General features: G+C 46.6%; 1 protein-coding gene across 2 annotated transcripts in view; it reads right to left on the reverse strand.

Moving 5' to 3' along the window:
* Etv5 (ETS variant transcription factor 5) overlaps positions 1 to 23,873 on the reverse strand; it is a 53,756-nt gene that overhangs the window by 21,209 nt on the left and 8,674 nt on the right. For both annotated transcript variants that reach the window (XM_021636156.2, XM_021636157.2), the window contains exons 6-7: positions 8,249 to 8,378; positions 7,050 to 7,337 (exon numbers count right to left, since the gene is read on the reverse strand). In XM_021636156.2, the coding sequence (XP_021491831.1) occupies positions 7,050 to 7,337; positions 8,249 to 8,378 (418 nt within the window). The remainder of the gene's footprint in view (positions 1 to 7,049; positions 7,338 to 8,248; positions 8,379 to 23,873) is intronic.

Below are 23,873 nucleotides of genomic sequence, written 5' to 3' on the forward strand. Positions count from 1 at the left end.
TCAAAATACATCCTGTGCATTTTACTCACTGGCCTTCATCTGAACCCCATACCGCTCTCAGCGATCTTTTTGAAGTATCTAAGAATGTGTTGTCCCCATAAAACATCCACCAAGAGGCTGCTGGGACCATGCCCAAGGAGCAGCAGCTTAAGCTGGCCAGGTGCTCTTCCTCCCACCCCATCTGGGACCCCAATGCAGCTTACAAGTAAGGAACTCACATTCAGTGAGCAAGGGGAGATAGACTACCCAGCCAGGCTCCAAGTGCCAGTTTATTTAAAGGACAAATTATTTATTTATTCGTCAGATTTATACAGCTAGCGCCTTTCCTCTGGAGAGCAGGCCCACGCCACCAACATTTGGTTTACGTTATGAAAACTGTTAGATTCTTTTTCTGCATTTCCTTTTTGGTCTCAGCTGCCAACATGCAGAGTAAACACAATGGTAAAAGGAATAAAATGAAAAAAAAAAAAAAAAAAAAAAAAAAAAAAAAAAAAAAAAAAAAGCACAGAATCAACGCTGGGCTCACGGTGCCTGTGACTGGCAGGTGACAGCTCAGAGGTCGCCTTCAAGATGATCTATAAAATTCAATAAAAACCACACCACACCTCACCGTGAAGGCTAAGAGAACATGACGGAAACCAGAGAAAGAGCAGAGGCAAAAACGAGAGCCTGGCTGTGAGGTCAGAACAAGCTGAGCTGAAAGCCATTCAACCACTGACTCTCTCCTCATGACTTACGCAAGTTACATAATAGCTGAGCCTTCATTGTTTTTTTTATTTTCCATCAGCAGCATAAGGATGACCAGGGCACCTGCCCCAAAGGTCTGCCGTAAAGATTACATAAGATAATGCACGTAACTGGACAAAGCACGTAAGTGCTCACCACACAGGAGCTGGAATCACAAGCCATGCAAACATAAAGCCCTCACAGGATCAGGAGAGGCTACACACCAACAGCACAGCTAAGAGGCCCAGGCTGTCCACAATACCCAGTGCCCCTCTGAGGGACAGCACGTTGGGCTGTGTTCCTGAGTGACCCGTTCGTGCCCACCTGGGAAGAAGACTGATGCAGACTCGGCAGGCCGCAAGGCCGTCAGCTGACGTATCCACACACAAGCCTAAGTCCATCAGCAAAACGACGGGGAGAACTTTACACTGTGAAAACCCGTACAAGGACAGCAACTGAGCGGGGTGCGGTGGCGCTCGCCTGTCATCAACACCAACACTCACTGAGGCGGAGGCAGGCGGATCTCTGTGATTTTGAGGACAGCCTGGTCTACAAAGTCCAAGATAGCCAAGGCTACACAGAGAAACTCTGTCTCAAAAAACCAGAAACAGACAAAACAACCCCCCCATAAACATAACAACTGAAGTTTCTAAGTCTGTGGTATCAAAAAAGTTATGTTCAAAACAATTATTTGTCATTATGTGGTTCTGCATGATAGGACAAGATCATGGGACCAGAGCTCAAGAGGACAAATTTCAGGACCAACTTCTCCCCGCCTTTCATGTGAGTTCCGGGGATCCAGGCTCAGGTTGTAGGTTTGGGTAGCACAAACTTAACTCTTGTGACATCTCACTGGCCCTAAAGTGATGCTTCAAGAGCAAAGTGCAGAGCCGGTGAGATGGCTCAGCAGTACAGACATTTTGCCAAGCCTGACCATGTGCGTTTGTTCCCCGGGGCCCATGTGGTGGAGGGAGAGGCTGGACTCAGTTGGCTTCTGAGCCATGGAATAAATGTGAAGAAAACAAAACAAAACAAAACAAAACAAAACAAAACAAAAAAAAACCACACACACAAAAGAAGGTGAGTAAAACACAGCTAGGCATGGTGTTTAACACAATGACTGCTAGTCTGGGTAAGAACCCCAAGCCTACAGAAGGTTATCAGTTCCCTTGGAACCAGTGTTACAGGCAATTATGAGCTGCCTGACGTGAGTGCTGGGATCAGAACTCTGATCCTCTGAAAGAGTAGCAGGTGCTCTTAACCACATAGCCCCCTCTCCTGCCTTACCTAAACCACTCCCACAACCACTTTTCAAGGCTCTACTGATGGCATCTAAAAATCACACTAGTCCATGCACCAGAAAAATAACTATTTTTAGGACCTAAGGAAAAAAACTCTAAAAAAGTTTGAAAGGTATGAGAGCAAACAGCACAAATCATACCATAGGCAATACATCCACAGGAGAGTTTGTGTAAGTACCTGAGCCTAAGGTGGCTGTCTAAATGGGTGACTTTTATAGAAAACAGAACCAGACAGTCCAGAAAGAGTGAAACTAAGACAGAGACAGACAATGACTGACACCGCCAAGAAGTTGGCGGTGTCTGCCAAGGCTTTCAAGGCTCTAAATAAAAAAAAAGACAGTGACAGATATTCCAGGTTTTTAAAAGGTATCACTGGCAACTTTGTGGTAATTAATTTTAAGACACCTAAACAAAAAAAATCCCTTGAATTTATTATTTATTAAACTACATAGAAATTTAAGGCAAAACTAAAAGGTGAAAAACAAAACAAAACAAAACCGGAAACTAGTTCCCACAACAGTATATCAAGAGTAAGTTCAGTGGTAAATTTTTTCAACCAACTTCAAATAATTCAGATTTCACATGAAATATTCCAAATATAAAGACATCCTCCACGTATTTGATGAGTGCAACTTCAGTGCTAAACCCAACAAAGTCCCTATATAAGAAAGAGAAAACCCCTTATTCTCAATCATAAATTAGATGCGGAGGTCCTGAACAATGCACGAGAAGCCAGGTTCAGCAACTGCAGACGACCGACAATAGAGGCAGAACAGGGCTTGGCTGGCAAAGAGTGTGTAGGAGTGTGCCCCACAACCCTAGTCGAACCCTGGAACCCCGTGGTGGACGGAGACCCCTGACTTTTGCAAGGTGGCCTCTCATCTCCATATACATTGTGTCACACGCACAAATACACGTGTTAAAAAAAAAATCCAGATAATAAAGATACTACAAAACAATAAACATCTTGTATTTTTCCCAAGAATGCAAGGATGGTTTCATAATATTCATTAAAAGAATAATTTGATCACTAAAAACTGTTTATTACATATACAGTATTCTGCCTGCAGGCTGGAAGAGGGCACCAGATCTCATTATAGATGGTTGGGAGCCACCATGTGGGTGCTGGGAAATGAACTCAGGACCTCTGGAAGAACAGCCAGTGCTCTTAACCTCTGAGCCATCTCTCCAGCCCCTAACTTGATCATTTTTAATAGAGATGAAAATATTGTCTGACAAATTTCAACACTGACTAATGCTAACTTTTCACGAGAGATAGAAGGAAATCTCCTTTAGCTTGACAAAGGTAAATATGTATATATAATATAGGATGTATAATATATATATATAAAATAAAACAAAGCTTTAAAGAGTCAGAATACCCTCTATTTCAATTGTTAAGAGAAAGTTCTTTAGTCTGTCAAAGAAGGTTTCATTAAGAATTCAAGCAACTTGGATCTGAGATCCCCAAACGAACCTATGTTCCTCCCCACAGCGAGCTGTCAGCCAGACACAGGATGGGGAGATGCCTGTTCTGTATTGCAGGCAGAGTTACACGTATGACTCAGTCAACCCTTTCCTGTGTAACCACACGAGATCTGGAGGGCAATGGTGAATGGCAGTTTACCAGGGATGGACTCCAGGAGGAAGTACACCTCGTAATTTATCAAGCAGCTTAGTTTCTATGAAATCAAAGTCAGAGAAAGCAGCTCAAGCCAGGCTTTAGGGCAGGCCCACACAGCAGTTGTCCTCTGAGCACAGTGGCACTTTCCTCTTTCAAAAGGTACTGACCACCATGGCTGACCTCCTGCTGCCTTCTTCATATGGCTACTGAACACTGTAATATGGATACTCTTTTATACTACCCGAAGGCACTTTTTTTTTCCTACTACGGAAACATCTTTAGTCTTATCTTCAGTTTCTGTTTTTCTTGATGTCAAGTGTGGTAGATGGCAGAGTGTTTCAAAATTCTTAGATGGAGTATTCTTTTCATTGAAGTTTCTTTAGTCAAATTGTGAGGCTTTCTTCAAGTTGAGATGCAATGATAAATACAATACACGGAAAGACAAAAACAAAACCCAAGCCCACAGGCTGTGGGTAGAATACAGCTTCTACGTTCTTAGCATGTATGACCATCAAGATTGACCTCACTGAAGGAAAAACACAGCTTCAAGTAGTATAAACGGACTGTGCTGGAGCATGCCAAATAACCCATCCCTTCCACACAATGTGGGAGGAGCCACCACTATAAAGGACAGCTCTCAAATAGAGTATTTAGCTTCTAAAAATAATTATAATGAAACATTCAGAATATACTTACTTTGACTACATTAATTTCAGTTGTTTAAAGCATGACCACAGCAAATGACTGCCACTATCAATAAACACACGGGAGACAATTACAATCCAGTCTATGGAAAGGGACCCAGACTCATCACCTGAACAGACCAGGCATTTTATGAGTAAAATAAAGACACCTTGTCTTCCCTTTGAGCTTGCCTTAGGAGATAAAGCAGGAACTCCAAAAATATTGCCATTTAAGAGAGGAACAAAATTCAAGGACAAAATGGACTCATCAAGGTCACTCAGCTTTTTATAGACCTTGGTGGATATTTGCAACTCAAAGACAATCTTGCTGCGGTGTGCATACCCTTGATCTAGGCAGAGGAAGGCGAATCTAGACTGCTTTACAGAGAGCAAGGGCAGGACAGCCAGGGCTACCCAGAGAAACTGTCTTAAAAAACAAACAAACAAACAAACACAGTTGTAAACATCTCATGCTTTGCTTTCTCACTGTAAAATTACACACAACAACAGAATTCTGCTTTGGCCACAAAGCTGTGTTCCCTTTATCCTATAAAATAACTACACTTAACAAAGGCATGCTGGGATGAGGCAAGGCAGAGGAACACCTTCTCCACACTGTATCAAAGTGTTATGGAAACATATGAAACACCCCAAGATCCACCAACTCAGTCTGGGGATGGAGCAAGGGATGTCTGAATGTGCGCGGTAGCCTGCATGTGCACACACACACAGTATGGCCTGACAGACACAGAAGGTCAACCCCGGGTGTCTGCCCTCAGGTTCTGTCCACCTTGTTTTTTGAGGCAGGGTCTCTGACTAGACCTGACCTCACCAAGCAGGCTGGGCTGGCTGGCCAGCAAGCCCCAGGGATCTGCTTGTCAGTGCCTTCCCTTGTAGCATTACAAGCAGGAACCACCATTGCTGGCTTTTTCCACGTGGGATCTGAGCATCTAACTCAGTTTCTCATGCTCTCGCCAGCATGAGGGTGCCCTCCCTGCTAGAGCCTGTTATTAGATTTTTATATTAATTAATTCAATTTGCTGCTCAGTCAAAGGCCCCTTCCTCTTCTTCCTAGAGTCTGTATTTTTATCTCCATCTCCTCATACCTGGGGCGGCCTCCTATGCACCCTCAGCATCGACACTGCCGTGTTCTAGGGGTGTCACCTAGAACTGAGCACCTCAGAACTGCTCTTCTTGCTGCTTTAGAAGCCTACACACTACCTTACCTTCCAAGCCAGGTTCCTCAGTGAGGTCTTGTTTTAGAACCACCATTAGTACAGGCAAAGGGTAAGAAGCAGGAAGTTCAGAAGAGACAGGCCACTTCACAGAAGACTCATGGTGGAAAAGAGATCCTACGTGCTTTCCCTCTGGACCCGAGGGCAGACAGTCATAAACCCCAGGGATCTAAATCTCCCTCTTTCTTGAGGGTGGGCAGCCAGGAGACTAGTCAGTTCTACAACTGACACTCGGGCTCCTCAGTCAGCCAGTGTGACAAGACAAGGGCTCAGGATAAGAAACAAGGGTTGAGAGGAAAGTGCTAGTCAGATTTAGCAAGGCAACTTCCCTTTGCCTCCATTTGCCAGGCATTTCAAATACTGAACAGATTCACTACCCCCCCCCCCACAATTAATAACTCCTGCAGGAAATCGGTGAGACGCTGTTTAAAAACACGACACCCAAATCCGTGAAATAAAAACAGCAGAAAGCCCACCGACTTCTGACCCCCAAAACCCATTTTTCATAAAAATATCAATTTTCTTGAAACTGAACAAGGTTATGAATATACGAGACTGGCAGAGCCTGGTGGCGGCTGTTATCTTTCAGATGCGCTCTCCATAGCAACAGAAGTCCATGAACCAGCATGTCTGCCACATCACACATCTCACCCACCCCCTCACTGCGGATCACCCCTGGGGCCCTATATAACGCCCATGCTTCTCTTGTGGCTTTTGGCTTGACCATGGGAATCACTATCAGTCAGCTTTATCTTGCAGGTCAGAAGAAGTGGGGACAAGACCATAGCCAAGGACCCCCTCTACGGCCCCCCTTCTTCTTGCCTGGACCTTCGGCCGTACAGAGCAGGATAGACACAAGAGTAGTGGTTTCCATCTTGCCGTCTTTGGTAACACGGCTGATGAGTCACTGAATCTCATTACCAACACAGATGAAAAACATATGACATGCAGTAAGTCCACAACAGGCCAAATCTCAGAATGCCACAAAGAACTTAGAAAGCTGATTCCCTTCTCTACCTTCATTTTTGATGAACGAAGGATTCTAGGTAATTTCCCCTGATGCCTCAACTGTTAGAAATATAAAACCACCTAGAGGGAAACCAGGAAATTTCTACCTCAAACGTAGATGTTATCACTAACATCCTTAGCTCATTCTATTGCAGAAATATGCTAAAATCTGATGAATAACGCCTCCTCTAAGTTGGAATCTTCCCCGGATGCAAACAGAATGACAGCAATGGAACTAAGAGTAGCATAAACTAAAGTTCAGTTTTATAAGCAGTTTCTCCTGAGGAGCCCAGAAACTTGTGGGCGGAGGTCAACTAGGCTTCCCTCACAGAGTGGTCTATAATCAGCCCATCCCCACAGTACATCAGCAGCCTATTTCACTACGGACACAGTGGAGTGACACCTTTCCAGGTACCAGGCCAACAGGACTAACTGATATGAGAGAGGGAATTCAAGTTCAGGAGCAACCCACCTCTGTTCTGATGGATACTGGCTTTCAGGCATCATCTTTGGCATTTGCAGGGGCTGATGTGGTGGCCGGGGGACCGCAAATGTTTGTTGCTGTGATCCAGGTTCCGGAAGTGAGTGAGGGGTGGGAGCAGGACCCACCCCTTGAACTGGGCCGGCTCCGGGGGCAAGAGCTGAGGTGGGCAGAGTTGCCTGAGGTGGGGGAAACAGGGAATTCTGATGGGTGGGTGACAAAGGAGTGGTAGGAGGGGTTAATGGCTTGAACCCAGAGGGAGGCTTCCTATCGTAGGCACTGTGAAAAGAAAGAGAGAAGGACCCATTAAGCTGAGTGAGGCATTTGCATGGTAACCAGGCCCAGCAGAAACACCAGTTTGCAGCCCATTGTTTCCAGGAAATGACATCATTAACATAGTTAAATTGCTACAGCCCTGGGGGAATATTTGTACCTCTGAAATGTGACAAATACACTGCGTCAAAGGACTTGTTTAACACTTCTAGTGATTTTTCTCAAAGATAATTTTAGCTTCTGCTTCCGGTTTCCTTTCTCCCTCCTTCTAAAAGAATTCTCTGTATCTGCATGTGCAGGGGTGGATGGGTGAGGCTGGAAATTTAAGGGCCTTCTATGGTCCCCTCTCCAAAATATTCCTGGGTTCCCAGGAACCGGTCAAAGTCTTTGGGGAAGGTAACGGCACTTGAATTAAACAAGCCTTTGCTGGTTCCAGGCAGATCTGTGTTTACCTTTAAGTGCAAAGAATGATTAAAATTAAAGCCTCATTCCCGGGGCCTGGATATTCTTAAGTAAAGGGCACAAGCGAGGGGGCTTTTTTGTTTATTCTGATTTGAAGATTATTTCCTTGGTGCTTAAAGTTCACATTAACATATGATCGACAGGAAGAAGTGTATATTACCTGCCCCAAAGCCACAGATCAAATGACCCGGTATTCCAGGCCCTGGCCCTGGCTGGACTTGGTTTTCTCTGGAGCCACAGTATTTTAATGAAAGTTTTGCCTTTCATGCATATAATGGCCCCAGTGAGATGGGCTACACCTGGAAGGCTACCTCACAAGGCAGGCATGCTCAGCCCACACCCATCCCCGCCCCCAGGGCATGCTAGGTAATACGTGATGCTGCTCCCAGAACCTTTGTGTGCAGCTCTCCAGCCCACCCAGCCCAGCCCCACCCTAGCCCCCCTCCAACACTTACCAATAGCTGTAGAGGCACTTTTCTCCATACTTAGCACCAAGGGCCTGCTCATGGCTACAGGATGACAACTCAGAGGAGGGGCTGTGCAGCTCCCGTTTGATCTTGGTGGGAGGTGGAGCATGAAGCACCACTGAAATCAGAAGAGGAGCGAGGGAGGGAGAGACAGAGAACAGCGGTAAATAAATCTCGATTCTTTCCTGCAAACTGCTGGAGCTGATCTTAGAACTCAAGGTCAACTGCCCCACCTAAATATGCAACCTTTTGTCAGAAAACAATTAGCATTCCTTCAAAGGGCAAGGAGGTGCACACCTGTAACCTCAGCTCTTAGGGTGAGTTTGTGGCTAGTCTGGGATACATAGTGAACCGTCTCAAAAAAAAAAAAAAAAAAAAAAAAAAAAACCCAAACCAACCAACCAAACAAACAAAAACAACCCCAGAAATCATCACCTGACATTTAAATGAGCAACCAACCCCCATTCCTATTTCGTTAAGTCATTGGTCTTGTTTCCCAGTTTCTGAAGTCCTTAAATATCCTGGCAGTGAGGATGAAGAAAATATAAGGTAACAGAATACCAAGAATCCTGTCTCAAAACGGAGAAAACAGCCAAGAGTGGCGGCAGCCATTACACATTAGCTTCTCAAAGGCTTTAAGTGGCTGTGGTAATACACCCCCCTGACAGGGTTCTTCTGTGTAGTCCTGGCTATCCTAGAACTCTGTAGAACAGGCTGGCCTCAGAGACCTTCCTGCCTCTGCCTCTGCCTCCAAGTGTGCCACCGCCACTGCCACCACCACCACCAGGCTGGCAATACATTTCTTATTCAGAAGCATCATTTTTGAAGACTTTTTCAAGTAACTCTAAGTTTTAGTTCTGAGTAAGAAACAGTCAGGCTCAGAGGAATTATAAAGTCTTAAAAGTCAAGGACTGAGACAACCCAGCAGCCTTCTAGGCAGAGGCTGCCTAGGAAGTCTGTGGAGGCCTTGGTGCCCACAGTATCTGCTCCCACCCTTTCCCAGACACCTATCAGGAAAGGGCAAGTTCCTTCAGCACATGGTACCCAGTGATGGCTTGGGCTTGTTTTGTCCCCTCTTTGAAACTCATGTTGCAATCTGCTTCCCAGTGTAATGGTGCTGAAGGAAGGTGCTTGTTCAGTGTTCCACCTCGGAGAATGGATGAAGCATGTTCCTACACAAACAGCCTCCGAGTCATACATAACTCTGCCATGCCCTCCCCCTGCCCTTTGCTTGGCACAAAGACGTCAGCAGATGCACCCAGGGCCCTAACCAAAACAAACTTCATAAACTACATATTTAGGCACATGGGTATCTATGTATTAATAAGTTGACCAGTCTGGTTATTCTGTACAGCAACAGAAAATGGACTGAGACGACGTCATTGGTGCTGTCTTCTGAATACGTAAGGTAAGTTCCTGTGGCAGGGGCTGTGTTTGGAAGCCAACTACAGATTCCGCGGGCAAAAAAACAGGACTTTTCAAAGTGAAGGTGCCTTATCTACAGTGTTCCACACTCCTGAGCACAGGGAACTAAGCCTTCCCTTTCTTTCTTGCTTAGAAAGGCCTCCCCCCCCCCCAAGTAGGACAAACCCCAACACAGATTCTATACCACAAGGGCTATTCCTTCCAACAAGAATTTTAAAATGGCTCCTCTCTGCCTAGCTACCTGGCTGCAGGGTGTGGGGTGATGTTCTCTGGGGACTACTCACTCACCTTGCCACAAGATTCTCATGAGCAGCCAACCACAAGCAGTGCCCTGGTGACCCACAGAAATCTTCCTTGACTCAGTGTTTACTCTTAAAATACTTTTAGGATTCTGGCTAAGATCTAGCGATTTTACCAGGCACAATCAGCTACCTCATCATCTTCCACCTAGTAAGTCTGAACAATCCTTCAGACTTTCAGGTTACTCTTTTAACTTCGAATCGGACAACCTGAATTTGATCCCCAGAACCCAAGGTGGACAGAGAACGGACTTCTGAAAGTTGTCCTCTGAACTCCACACAAATGCCATGGTAAACGCACAGGCAGACACACGAACTCACCCTCTCACCTGTGAGCGCCCCCCCCAATATAAACATGTGTGTGTGTGTGTGTATATATATATATATATAGAGAGAGAGAGAGAGAGAGACTATCCTGCCAACAAACTGGAGAAGACCGGTTTTCATAATTCCTTTCTTACATAATACCAACTGTGTTTTCCTGAATCCATGAAATAAGTTGAGAACTAGCAGATTATATTTAGAAGTCTAATATTAGAGTCTGTCATGAGGTTTTGATGGTGACATCATGGCAGCCTAGAGCTGTTATCAAATGTTTTCAGATACTCAGACACAAAAGGAGCTACACTTCTCTGTTTGCAGCTTGTTAAGACGTGAGAAACTCAGGCAGCCATCAGGGTGGCCCCTTGGTCGCACTCTCCCCCCCTTTTTTTTTAAACCACTTTCTTGCTGTCAAAAGTCTTGGTAAAAAAATTAGCCAGGACAGTATCAACACTTCAATTAAAACAAAAATTATGTATAGCCTTAAATTATGGGTAGACTTTCCTTTGTCTAAAAATTGTCATTTATAATCATCGCTTTACCTAGATTTGCAAAGTAAATGGTTATGGATGACAACATTCAATTTTTTTTCATTTCTGGTTTTAGAAATGTCTTTCTTCATTTTCCCAGTGTTATTGTTAAAATTATCAGTGTCCCTGACAAGGCAAACCTAGAATGTGAACCAAAGCTGCTCAGAAAGAAAACTTCGTTGTAATTTCAGGAAAAGCATAATCCCCTTTAAAAGGGACTCTCCGCCGCTTACTGTCTTCACCTCAGTCAGTGTATTCTCACCACTGTTACATAACGATACGTTTTCTATACAGAAAGGGAGAGTTCAGGAAATCCGAATTCGAATGAATGGCGGCACCAGGCTTGGTGGGCACATCCTACAATCCCAGTATTCAGGAGGCTGAGGGTGGAGGAACAGACTGTGGCCAGCCTGGGCTACATGGCAAAACATCACAAAACCAAAACATCCGCATTGCAATAAATTATGACTTAGTTACAGTGCCACCCGGCTTTTAACACTGAAGGCTGGGTCCACATTTGCTCTTTAATTCTAGGTATAGTTTAGCCATAAATGCCCTCCCTACCCCCAATCAATCATCTTGAGAGATCTAGGCTGACAGGAGAGCCGGGGAGGCTGCAGTTCGGCCGGGTAGGGGCTGTGAGCAGGAGACTACCTCTGGCATGTTTCGATTAGAGACCAGTCCACTGAAATCAGGAGCCGCAAAAGCCAAGGAGAGCACCTTGCTCTTGGGTTTCCTCACAGGGAAACTGTGCACACGATGCTGCCTTAGGAGCAAAGGAAATGGCGTAGAACCTCTTTCACGAGGTGTAGATGTCGTCTGTGTACTAAACAGTCCCAGGCATCTACGGCCGTAAAGGATGGAGCTGATGAGACGTGGGGAGGATTGTGAGCTCCAGAGAACTCTGAAATGTTCAAGGTGTTGGCTATTTGAACTGATAAGCATCTATAATTAGAAAGGTCGGAGCTCAGAGGAGGAAAGATGGACCCACAAAATCAGTTGCCAGTAATTCCTGATGAATTTGGACCACCTTCAAGGTCGTGAAGATTTCACTCCTGCCTTCCTTTCTCAGATCTTTTATGAGACCATGCTCTGACCATATGAGCGATCGAAACAGTCAGACCCCCTCCTCATAGCACTCACACGTTAGCTGCAGATTTTAGAGTGTTTTTTTTTTCACAGACGCAGTTGAGAGGTTGCTGGGGATTTGGTCCACTGAGTTTAATCCCCAGAGGCTCAACAGAGTCGAAGGAATTGTTCAGGGCCTTAGAGCTACTGGGAAAGATAGGCGAGCATTCCACGCCGTCACCCTATCTGCTTTCTACTACATGGTCAGAAACAGGAGACATTCTAAATGCCTACTTTGTCCATTAGAAAAAAAAAATAGAGCCCATCCCTCTGCCTCGTTTCTCTGAGGCTCTTTGAGGCAGGATCTCTCCCTGAACTTGGAGCTGGCCTAGCAGTCAGCAAGCCCCGCCTCGCCATGTCCACCACAGACACAACACTGGGATCACACCTGGCTTTTCCCTTGGGTACTGGAGGTCTGAATTTGGGTCCCCTTGCTTGCTCAGCAAGTTCAACAACCAGGCAGACGCCTCAGCACTCACTCCCGAAGGGCCAGGTGCCTTCGCTCACTTCACTTAGTCTCTCCAACCCAATGGAAAATATCAGTTGCACTCTTTCCATTTACAGATAGGAAAACAAAGCTGGTACTTTGCCAGGACTCCTACCCAAGCAGTTCTTAGGCATCCCATTATAGTCTCGGAGGTAATCAGAGAACAAAAGACTACTTAGGAAAATGGATGATGGCGCTGGGCATAGGGGCTCATGTGTGTAATACCAGCACCCGGGAGGTTGGAAGTAGAAGGATCAGGTGTTCAAGGCCATCCTCTGCCACATAGCAAGTTTGAAGCCAGCCTAGGCTATATGAAACCATGTGTTGGGAACGGGAGAATGTTGGTAAAAAAAAAAAAAGCCAGTCATGAAACAAGGCATGGTGGGATGTGCCTGTAGTCCCAGCACGCAAAGGCTAGAGGGACAGCGTTCAAGGTCACCATGGGCTGAGAAAAGCAAGATCCTGTTTCCAGAGAGGCAGCTTAAAAAACTAGCAAAAAGAGATGGAAAAGAAAGTCAAATCAGAAAACATGAAAGAAATATTTTTGCCCAATCACCAAGCCGCATGTCCGGGTGGCCACCCAAGACACCTAACCCACCAAGGAACACACACCCTCCGCTGCCCCCACCACGCAGACCGTCCTGGTTCCTCCTTCATGCCTACTGGCAGCCACGCTTCCCACAGCCTTCATTCCTTGCAAGCCATGCCTTCCGTTCCAGCGTTCCTCCTACAGGGTCTCATCCCCTCCTACAGGCCGGTTGGCCAAAGCCTTCTGCTCCTTTAGAGAACTGCCAACACACGGGAAGACCGAGATCTTGACAACCCTTCTCAAAGGCACCCCTGAGGCAAGAACACTCACTGGCCGAGGCCACGCTCCAGGCTCCCATTCGACTACAAGAATTCTAATAAAGATCCATATCCAAATACAGATAAAAATTAGCCAGCAACATTTAACTAAGGCTACACCTGGGCGTTCATTACCAAGTAGTTGGCGATGTCTGAAAGCTCGCCATCACGCTGTTTTAAATGTAGATGCTGTGTCCACCTATCAGCCAATGTCACCCCACAGCTCTTGCTCACATCACGCTAGGAAACTCCTTGCAAAACACACGGGACTAACCCAAGCAGCTGCTCCTCAACAATGGGAGAAGGGAAAACAACAAATTCACACGTAGAGCTCGGAAAAGAACTAAACTGTCATTCTTCACAGACGGGCTGGGCGAGTACGCAGAAGATGCGCTCACAGAGAGTGAAGAGGCTCATCTGGCACAGTCATTCGTTACAAGGGCAATATATGAAAAGAACTGTCTCTACATACAGTAACCACAGCAATATGGAGGACAAACATATATTTGGGCGCTGGAGAGAGATGCTTCTGCTGTTAAGAGTACTTGTTCCCTTTGCAGAGGACCTGGGTTTGATTCCCAGCACCCACATGGTGGTCACAACCCTCTGCAACTCCAGTTTCAAAAGATCCAATACCCTCTTCTACCCTCCCTACCCTCCAATGGCACCAAGCACACACATGGCTGGCATGCATATATATATATATATATATATATATATATATATATATATATATATATATATATATATATGCAGGCAAAAACGTACATAAAAATGAAATACATGTAATAAAAATGAAAGAAAATACATTTAGGGCCAGAGAAAAGGCTCAATGGGTAAAGCTGCCCGCATGAAACCCTCAACTTGATCCCTGAACTATAAGGTAGGAAAGACCTGACTCCCCAAAGTCATGGACTGACTTCCCCTTGGAAGCAGCTGTCTCGGCAGCAGCACCAGTGGAAGATAGAGACAGCAGGCAACACCCTGCACAGGAAGATGAGGAGGGCAGACAGGTTCTGTTCCTTGATGGGGTTATCCAATTCCCAGACCTAGTAAGAGACATGTTCAGATGGGCAGGAAGGCTGACGTCCTGTTTGGCAACTGTCTCAAAATAAAATAAAAGCTTGGAACATTATCAATTACAGTTAGAACAAGTTCCAAGAGCAGAACTGGAAGAAGTACATTCTTTTATAATATAGCTAACCTCTGATAGCACAAACTCAAGTTTCATAGAATGAAATCAATTTTTGGATGAACTATGCTAAATTCTTTTTTTTGGACCCTGCTACCCGCCTCTCCCCATGTTTTCATTGGACTTCCCTGGACACCAGTGGGTTGACTGCTACGCTAAATTCTTTAAAACCTGATTTTGTTGATTTATTATGTATGTGTGGCATCCATGCATGTGTGTGTATACAATGTCACCAATGGGGAACAGACATGGACACTGAGGCGTCCTCTATTATTCTCCTTCGAGACTGAATCTGGAGTTAAGGCTAGCGGCCAACAAACGCCAGCCATCGTCCTGTCTCCATGTCCTCAACACTGGGGTTACAGGCATACACAGTCACACTTGGCTTTTCACTTGGGTGCTGGAGCTTCGAACTCGGGTCCTCGTGCTTGTACGGCAAGATGGGCACAGTCCCCAGGCTAACGATAAAATCTGTAATGGGTTTCCCAAAAGCCCTCAAGCACGACCAAGCCCTTTCTGATAGTATTAGCAACATCTGACGCTATTCTTCTAAGTTCAACACAGTGAGGGGAGTGCAAGTGAAAAGGTGGACAGTATAGGAGATTTCCAAGCCCGAGAATAGCATTTCCCACACTGTTTTCACTCCTACACTCTTTTTAAATATACCCTTAAACAGGTCAACAAGTAAAAAGCAACTTAATCACTGGCCATGGCACACACCTGCAATCCTAGCACTTCAGAGACTGAGACAGGGGACCATGAACTTGAGACTAACCTAGGGTACACAGCAAGACCGAGTCCTTGAAACAATTCGGTGCTATGGGGAAAACTGTGGGCGGGTGGAGTAGGGAGGGCCTGACTGACCCACAGGAACCCCTGCCTCCAATAAAACCAAACCCAGAGAGGCTGTTGCAGAGAACAGTCAAATGAGGCACACTCAAATGCAGTTGGTGACTGATTCTTCAGCTAAATCAGAAGCACTGTCAATATTAACTATTAAAAAAAAATTCCTTGGGGACAACTGCAGAGTTTAGAATAAGACCACATTACTTTCCTTAGATTATAACAAAGAATTTCTTTAATTTTTGGAAATACATACTACTGGAGGGGAAATATCACAGTTTTTACATTGCTTCTAAATGATTCAATGATGGGGGAGCATGCAATAAAAAAAAATGTAAAAATGTTGTGATCTGTATTTAAAAATAAACCAAGAAAACAAGCATTATTTTCTTTTCCTCAAAGAAAGCGACAGGGCAGATCTTTTCTCTCTGGTTGACTAACAAGTCAAGAGTTTAAGAATTCAAACCTGGAGCCGGGGAGATGCTCCAGGTAAACTAGGTAAATGCTCCCTGTACCAGTGGGCGGGTCTGAGTTCAGATCCCCAGCACCCCTTTAGAATGCCAGGTGTGGCAGTACGCCCCTGTGAGCCCAGCTCCAGCCATCTGATGAGGTTCAGGGACAGACCCTGAACCTCAAGAAAAATAAATATAAATAACTAAGATGCAGAGCAGTAGAGGAAGGAACCCAGGCTGAACTCTTTTCCATCAATGCATGTGTGAACACGCACGCCTGCACACACAACACACATGACGTCCACATTCACACAGGGAGGAAACCAAACAAAGCAAAAAAAAACGACAACAACAAAAACTGAAGGCTAAATGCATTTACACATGAAGAAAGCCAACCTTGGTGTGTTCCCACACCAGGAACACAGGACCTTGGGAATCTAAAAATCACAAATGTTGACCGTATTCTGATGCTTAAGACTGTGGTTATCGAGTATTTTGTTGGCTCTCACCCACTTAGGAAAAAAATAGGTAAAATATCTTAGAGTGGGCAAGATGACAGTCACCACTACTCTTCACTGCCCTGGTGCGACATACAGAATGACTGAAATAAAGCCTAACAGTCATTTCATACACATATGGAACCACGCAGAGCAGGAACTAGAGCATATGTCCAACTGATAACCACAAGCATTCACAAGAATTTCCTCTCCTTGTGAATGAATATATATATATGTATGTATATATATCTCAGACGTCCAGCACCACCAGACCAGCTGGACAGCTCATTAGATTTCATGCCCACAGTCCAAGAGCACACAAAGCAGCCACCACCAGCCTGTGATAACTAAAAAGACTTCAAATCTCTTCCTTGACGGTCTCCTCAATCTCCCGAGTAGCTGGCTTGGTCTCCTCTGCTCATCAAGGCTGAACAGGGCAAGACCAGGAGAAGGGCAAGGAGAGGGAGCTTGAGTAACGAGGCTGAGGACCCTGGTTAGCCTATACGAATGCACCAGGCTGGGGGATCAGAAAAAACACGAAGCCAAAGATCCAAAAACAAAAGCATGCTGAGTGAGTGTGGTGACTTAGGCCTGTAACTCCAGCGCATGAAAGGCCAAGGTAGGAAAGCTGAGTGCAAACTAGGGACGGCCTGGGATACACAGAAAGTTTCAAGCCAGGCAGTTCTATATAGCGAGACTCTGTCTCACACACCGTCACATCCACCTTGGGAAATAGTTAAATCTTTAGGAAACAAGGATGGAAGCAGGCTCCCGGTACAGCACCGAGGCTTACCACACAACTCCTGGAGACAAGACAGTCACCTAGTATAGTGAGTATTGAGGTGGGCCTATGTCACACGAATGCTGATCAGTCTGAAACCACAAGGGCAGATCTATTTGTCCCATGCAAAGTCTCACATCAAGGAAGCGTAGCTTCTGCTCTGGGACAGAACTTGTTCCCTGTGTGCACTGGAAAAGGCTGCTTCAGGACTGGCTGCATTATTCAGGGCTTTAGGTTGAGAACCAACCATGGCGGTGCGAGGGGGTTTTAACATTCATTTTTACTGGATATTTATATTCTCTGTATGGTTCTCGCCTTCTGTCTTCCTCCCCTTTTTGCTCTCCTTCACAAGACTCTCACTATGTAGTCTCTCACTTGGCCTGTAAGTCTTGGCCTCAAATTTTCTGTGATCCTCCTGCATCTGCCTCCTCAATGCAGAGATCACGGGGTGTCTGCCAACATGGCTAGAGGGGTTATTTGTCCTGTATGTCATTTCAGCAAGGACCACAGAACTCACTGTCACCCTGGCCCTATGATTCAGGATTTCATGATGTAGAATCAATCACGAAGAAGGAGAACTGATCAATGAACAACTGCAGAAGACTGTGTAATATGGCCAGTACCTCTCTTTGTACAATAAATAACATAATAGTCAGATCAAGAGCCAATAAAGCTAGTTCCTGGAACATCTGACTTCGGGAGTCAGATTTCTCTACTGCAGGGGAAACGCTACAATCAGCAGAAGCAGATTCAGGAATAAGTATATAAAGAGGAAACAAAAATGTGCACACACCTTTAAATCTCAGGAGGGCAGAGACAGGCAGAGCTCTGAGTTCCAGGCCAGCCTGGTCTACAAAGTGAGTTCCTCGATAGTCGGGACCACACAGGGAAACCCTGTCTTGAAAAAAACAAAAGGAAACAAAATAGTGGAAGTGCAAAACTGTTAGGATTCAGAGCTAGAAATCAGGTAATGTAATCAGCCAAAGAAAGGCTATTGAGTGTAAAGTCATGGCATGGACTACAAGGAAAGGCCTCACACTGGGCCGGGAATATGTAGGCACGGGAACTGAGATCAAGGTTTTGGAAAAAACCAAAAACCATGCCTAGCTGGGAGGTCAAGCAGAGGAGAATAACCAAAGCTGCCACTAGCGCCAGATCTTGCCACAGCAGGAGCTGCCTGAGGGAAGAGTACAGACGGTCCATAAGAACATACAGGGCCATACCAAAGTTTTAGGAATTTAAGAGTCAGGACCTTTCGGGTGTAGTGTTTTGGGGACACCGGTTCAGGAATTTTGTTGGTAAACTACCTAAAAAAATACTGGGCACCTTGAAAACATCCGTGGTGATAGGGAGGGGGCAGGCAGAGAAGTTACTCTGATCTAAGTGGGTTGGTACAAACACTTAAGTGACAGGATGGCGCAAGACTGCTTTAGAATTCCAAAAACGGGCACCTGTCTCCAAATGCAGGAGGTAGAATTCCGAGGAAGAAAAACGAGCTGATAAAAGAACCGCGCCAGCTCTGAAATGGAGTCAGCAGAAAAGTCTAGACAATCCCCTGAAGCGCTCTCCTCCGAGACTCCGGACCGAGCAGCAACAGACCTCCCTCCAACCTGCTTCACAGTAAACCGACACCACACAGGTCAAGCAAGACGAAGACACCATGCTGCACAAACCGTCCTCCCGTGGTCAGTTCATCTCCAGCAAACTCAGCTCTAGGCTGTGGACTCCGGCAACACCGCAGTGGTTCTAAGCCGTAGCATGCTTGCAGGACACGCCTTCCCCAGGGACATGCTAGATGGGGATGGCATGAAGTTTCGGTGACAAGAGGCGCAGCATGCACACGGGCTGGGGACAGCATTTCTAACTTTTGTTTTTTTGTGGAGATTATGTCATACTACTTTATGTTCTCATTGCTCCCTGAAGTATGGACAATTACGTGAGGCACAGAGAGCTTCAACACAGAAGTCAGTCCCATTTTGAAGGTGCCGAAGTGCTAATGGCAGCCTAGGGGGCTGTGGTTTAGTTTTTAACTCCCAGAACAACTTCCTGGCTATGATCGGAGGAGCATGGTAAGATGAAAATGGGGGCTTTGCACTCAAAAAGCAATTCCAACTTCCTTGTGAGCAGGGCCACTGACATGACAAGGGGCTTTAGATGGGAACTGGCACACTCCAGGAACTGTTTATATTAGCTTGTAACGACATATAAACAGGGAAGGAGCGGCAGCTTAGAGGTTTCTGGTGGGCTCAGATCAACAACTTAGTATCTAGCAGGAAATTCTCCTTCCTCTCCAGCCAGGGTAGCAGCTGGTTATAGCACTTGACATCCGTAACTAAATCATCAGTTGGGAAGGCAGGAAACTAAATGCTGCCTGTGAAAGTCAACGTAGGAGACCACTGTACGATGACCAATACATCAGAAGAAACAAGACTATGCAGGCTGACCAGGCAAAATGTGGTGGGCTCCAGGGAGAGCTCAAGGCATCCCTCACCTCTTTATTCACACACACACACAAACAAACACACACACACCCACACACACCCCAGAGAGAGAGGGAGAGAGAGAGCACGCAAGAAGTGTGGCCAAGAACATAATGACTTCCATGTTCTGAAGCAGGCAGAAAGGAAAAGCCTGGCTAGGAAGAGCAACAGTGGCCCTCAAAATTCTCTACCTCATCCACTACATGAGACTGGACATTGCCTCCAAGGGAGAAACTGAGAGTTAACGGCGTGTATAAGGAAGCCCAGGTTGGTCTATTTCAGACCTTTGTTCAAAGGTGTTCAAAGGCAGGGGTGTAGTGGCATGCACCTGTGGTTGAGACAGGAGGATCATTTGAGCCCTCTAGTTCTGGGTCAGCCTAGAGACTCCATCTGAGGGGGAGAGTCTTAGATTGGGGGGTAAGCCACAGCTCCGTGACACAGGACTTGTCTGGCACGTGTTGCCACTTATCGTACAGGCAGGGCACCTGGGCACCTAGGCTGGGCTTGCTTCACTGGCACATGCAGATGTCCTGGGAGGCTCAGAATCAGCGGCTCCATCTAGACACCAAGGAGCGAACAGGAAAATGAGAAAAAGCGCTAGTTCGTTTTCTCCCTAAGGTCACCATTGCATCATATAGCCTTGAGGATCTTATAGCATTACTCCCTGCTAGGCCACTAAAGGAGGGGTAGGGAGAGGATGGACAGAGACCATGCCTGTGTGCTAGGTATCTGACCAGGCACTATTGACCATGCAGGGCTGGGGTCTGGCTGAGGAGCGAATCAAGAGACACTACAGAAACTGTAAATGTGAACAGGAATGGAGACTGAGGCAGGGACTAAGATTAATATTCATAAAAAGAAAGGACAAGTTCAGGCCCCACACGATATCTTGGCTTCTCTAAAGAAAATCTGAGGCTGGTGAGGGAGGAAAGGGATGATGGCAAGGGCCTGAGGGCAACCTAGAAAATGTAACTGTTTGCCACTCATTAAGGTTCAGGTTAGGCCACGGACCATTCATAGATCTTACCATGTAGCCCACGGCAGCTCAGTATCCAACAGGGTTCCCTAGAAATGGGAACAGGGAGTGTCTCTGACATGAACTCTGTGGCTAGCTCTTTCACTACCTCCCCCTGAGGGGGAAATAGCCTTACCAGGCCACAGAGGAGGACAATGCAGCCAGTCCTGATGAGACCTGATAGGCTAGGGTCAGATAGAAGGGGAGGAGGACCTCCCCTATCAGTGGACCTGGAGGAGAGGAGGGAGGGAATGAAGGAGGGGGCTACAGCTGGGATACAAAGCAAATAAACTGCAATTAATATAAAAAAGCTAAAAACAAAAAAAAAAGATTCAGGTTAGGAAGTGGTGGTGGCTCATGGCTTTAATCCCAGCCAGCACTCTGAGGCAGAGGAGGCCAGTTTGGTCTACAGAGAGTTCTAGGACAGCCAGGACTACACAGAGAAAGCCTGTCTCAGAAGAAAAACAAACTAACAAGATTCAGATTAGGAAATTTGGGCCAGCTCCAGAGTCTGGTCTCCAACACAGGAGACTATGTATTTCCAGGGGTGCAGGGAAAGGCCCCACCAGCAACCCCCGGGGCAGCAGACAACCTAGAGTCACCACCTGACAGGTTTCAATTCTGACAAAGGACATTCTACCCAGGTAACATTAACTCAGGAAAAAGGAGGTACCCTGAACAGGGCCAACTAACTGCCAGAGAAGAACCCAGGGTAGAGAGCCTTTAGGACAAAACATGAACTTCCTGGTTGTGAAAACAGAAGACAAACACTTCGATAGCACTTTTAAAATCCCGAGGAAACCATGCTGATCGTTACTATTAAGTTCTGCCCATTAGCGGTGTGTGTCCCGCAGTGCTGAGCCAGCCCAGCTCGCTCTTTGGGAGTGTCCCCGGAGCTGGTTGTCAGCCAACATGCTGCAGGATATTTCAGGCTGCAGAGTATTGAGCTGGGTCCTCCTAAAGCCCCAAGTACTTCCTGCACGAGGAGGCTCCCCTGGCTTTGGAGCTGTTCCAAGGCAGACTTCTTTCTGGCACTTCCTGGGTATTCATTCGGGGAGGCCATCCCTTTCCTTGGGGTTTGGGAAGCAGCAAAGCCACAGTGAGGGAAGCCTGTACCTAAGGACTAAAGTTTGAGAAACATCATTTTAAAGCAACACGTTCTGAGCATAGATAAAAATGAAAGAGAGGCCAAAGGACAGAGAGAAGTACATTTTTATTGGCTCTGGTGAAAGATTTAGAAAGATGGACCTGCCTGCGACCTGCCAACACCTATCTTCCAGACCTGGAATAAAGAAGAGTCTAGAAGGGCTGGCAGCCATCTGGGGTGGGGGCGGGGTAGGCAGGACTGGACTACGGACTGATGCCACAGCCCCAGAGATAAAAGGATGACACTCTCAGATCCAGTCTCTCTGAGGACACTGGCCCGCACTCCACTCCACCACCACCACCGCCTTTAGACAGCCGCACTAGAACATGGCAGGCAAAGCAAGGAGGGAGGACTCAGCTTCTCTGCGAGCCGTCCTCACAGGCCAGGTCATCAGCCTGGGAGCGAGAGAGTTAAGACAACCCTTAAAAGAAAACTCATACCCCATTAAGCTCAGGCTTGGAGAGCAGGGAGCAGTTAGGAAGCCAAAGGAAACTAATTCTGGAGGCTCTCCAAGCTGCCAATCACACGCAGATTTCTAACAGTCCCAGCGTTGTTGGAGTTGGTTGTTTTTCCACAGGCTGCACAATGGGGTCTGGTTATTCATTGAAAAAGTCTGCCAGCGGGCCCCGCCCTCCATTCACAACCAATTTGGAATGCTCCATTCGGGCCGGAGGGGGAGTCAGTCTGCAGCTCAGCTAACTGGGACAGCCCTTCGACTAGTGGCCAGCTCAGCTGCAGCCGCGGAGAAGCTTGCTCGCCCGGTAGGCCGTGTTTATGTAAGAAATTCAGTCGCAGTAGGGGGCGCTGGCTGGGTCTGCACTCTCCCCGGAATCCAAATGGCTGGGATTATTGCTGAAATCTGCAAGGCTGGGCGAACCCGCGAAGAGCAGAGGTGTGGGGAAGTGCCCTCAGGGAGAGGCTAAGGGAATAAATAGGACTACTGAGCTGCCATTTAGAATCACTGTAGCTTCCAGGGGAGAATTCCGATTTCCACTGCCCTGCTAAACTGGTTTAGATTCGGGGGAGCTCTCTTTCTCTGAGAGCTCGCGCTGCCTGGCTTCTGCTCCCCCATTTATCCCTGGCAGACAACATGGGGAGCCCCAGTGGCTTCCTCCCCAGAGCGGAGGGACTTGGGACAAACTAGGAATTTCAACAATGTCTTGGCTTGCACGCACTTGGCCCCCGAAGGGTTTAGCATACCCTCCTGGATGTTCAGGCAGCGAAAGGAAAAGAGCGCGCAGATTGGGAGTTGAGAATACAACCTCTCCCAAGCCTTCAAAGGGCACTAGGCTGGAAACTGGTTTGGTGTCTTGTTTCCCTCTCCACCTCCCCCCAAACACTTAGTAATCACCCGGAGGGGGAGCGAATGGAGCCAGCCTGACAACCAAGCTTGATTTCAAGGAAAAGTTCAGGTATATCAAATGAGATAATTTTGAGCTCGTAAGCCGTTTTCTTCAAAGCATACTTATTTTCTTTTTCTGTTTCGTCTTTCGAGACAGGGTTTTTTTTGTGTAGCCCTGGCTGTCCTGGAACTCTCTCTGTAGACCAGGACAGCCTCGAACTCAGAGATCTGCCTGCCTCTGCCTCCAGAGTGCTAGAATTAAGGCATGTGCCACCAAGCTGAGCAAGCATACTTTTTTTTTTTTTAAACAAATGTCTTCTGTTTACTGCTTTTCACTGCCCACCCCCACTTCTCTGAGATCTTTCTCGGTATCAAATTCACCAACTATACCTGGCCTGTTCAGGAGATGAGCCTGGAGCTTAGCCTGTTCAGAGATCCTCTACCCTCTGCAGCAATCCTCTAACTTCCTCTTTCTAAGCAGAAGGAACATGGTTGTTTGCTGGGCAGGACTTTGGGGGCGGGGGGAGCTCTCCTCCAGGTAAGACTGAGTTCTAGCCTACTCATTTTATGTGCCAGGACCTCACCAAATAGGCTTAAAAGTTATGACTTATGCCCACACACGCTCACGTGCTGTGCCCACGGTAAGGGCCATTCTTTCAAAAGCAGCCTAGAGAAGGGACAATGGTAGCTCCGTTAAATGAGCTTGATGAGTTCACAAAATGAATTTTTTAAAAAGCAACCTAATCCGGTAATGGCATCAGCAAGCCTGGCATCCATCCAAGAGCTGGGAGCCGCCGCATGACGAGACTCTGAGCTCCCTGGGTTCCA

Source organism: Meriones unguiculatus, chromosome 17 (genome assembly GCF_030254825.1).
Source record: "Meriones unguiculatus strain TT.TT164.6M chromosome 17, Bangor_MerUng_6.1, whole genome shotgun sequence".
NCBI classification, from domain to species: Eukaryota; Metazoa; Chordata; class Mammalia; order Rodentia; family Muridae; genus Meriones; species Meriones unguiculatus.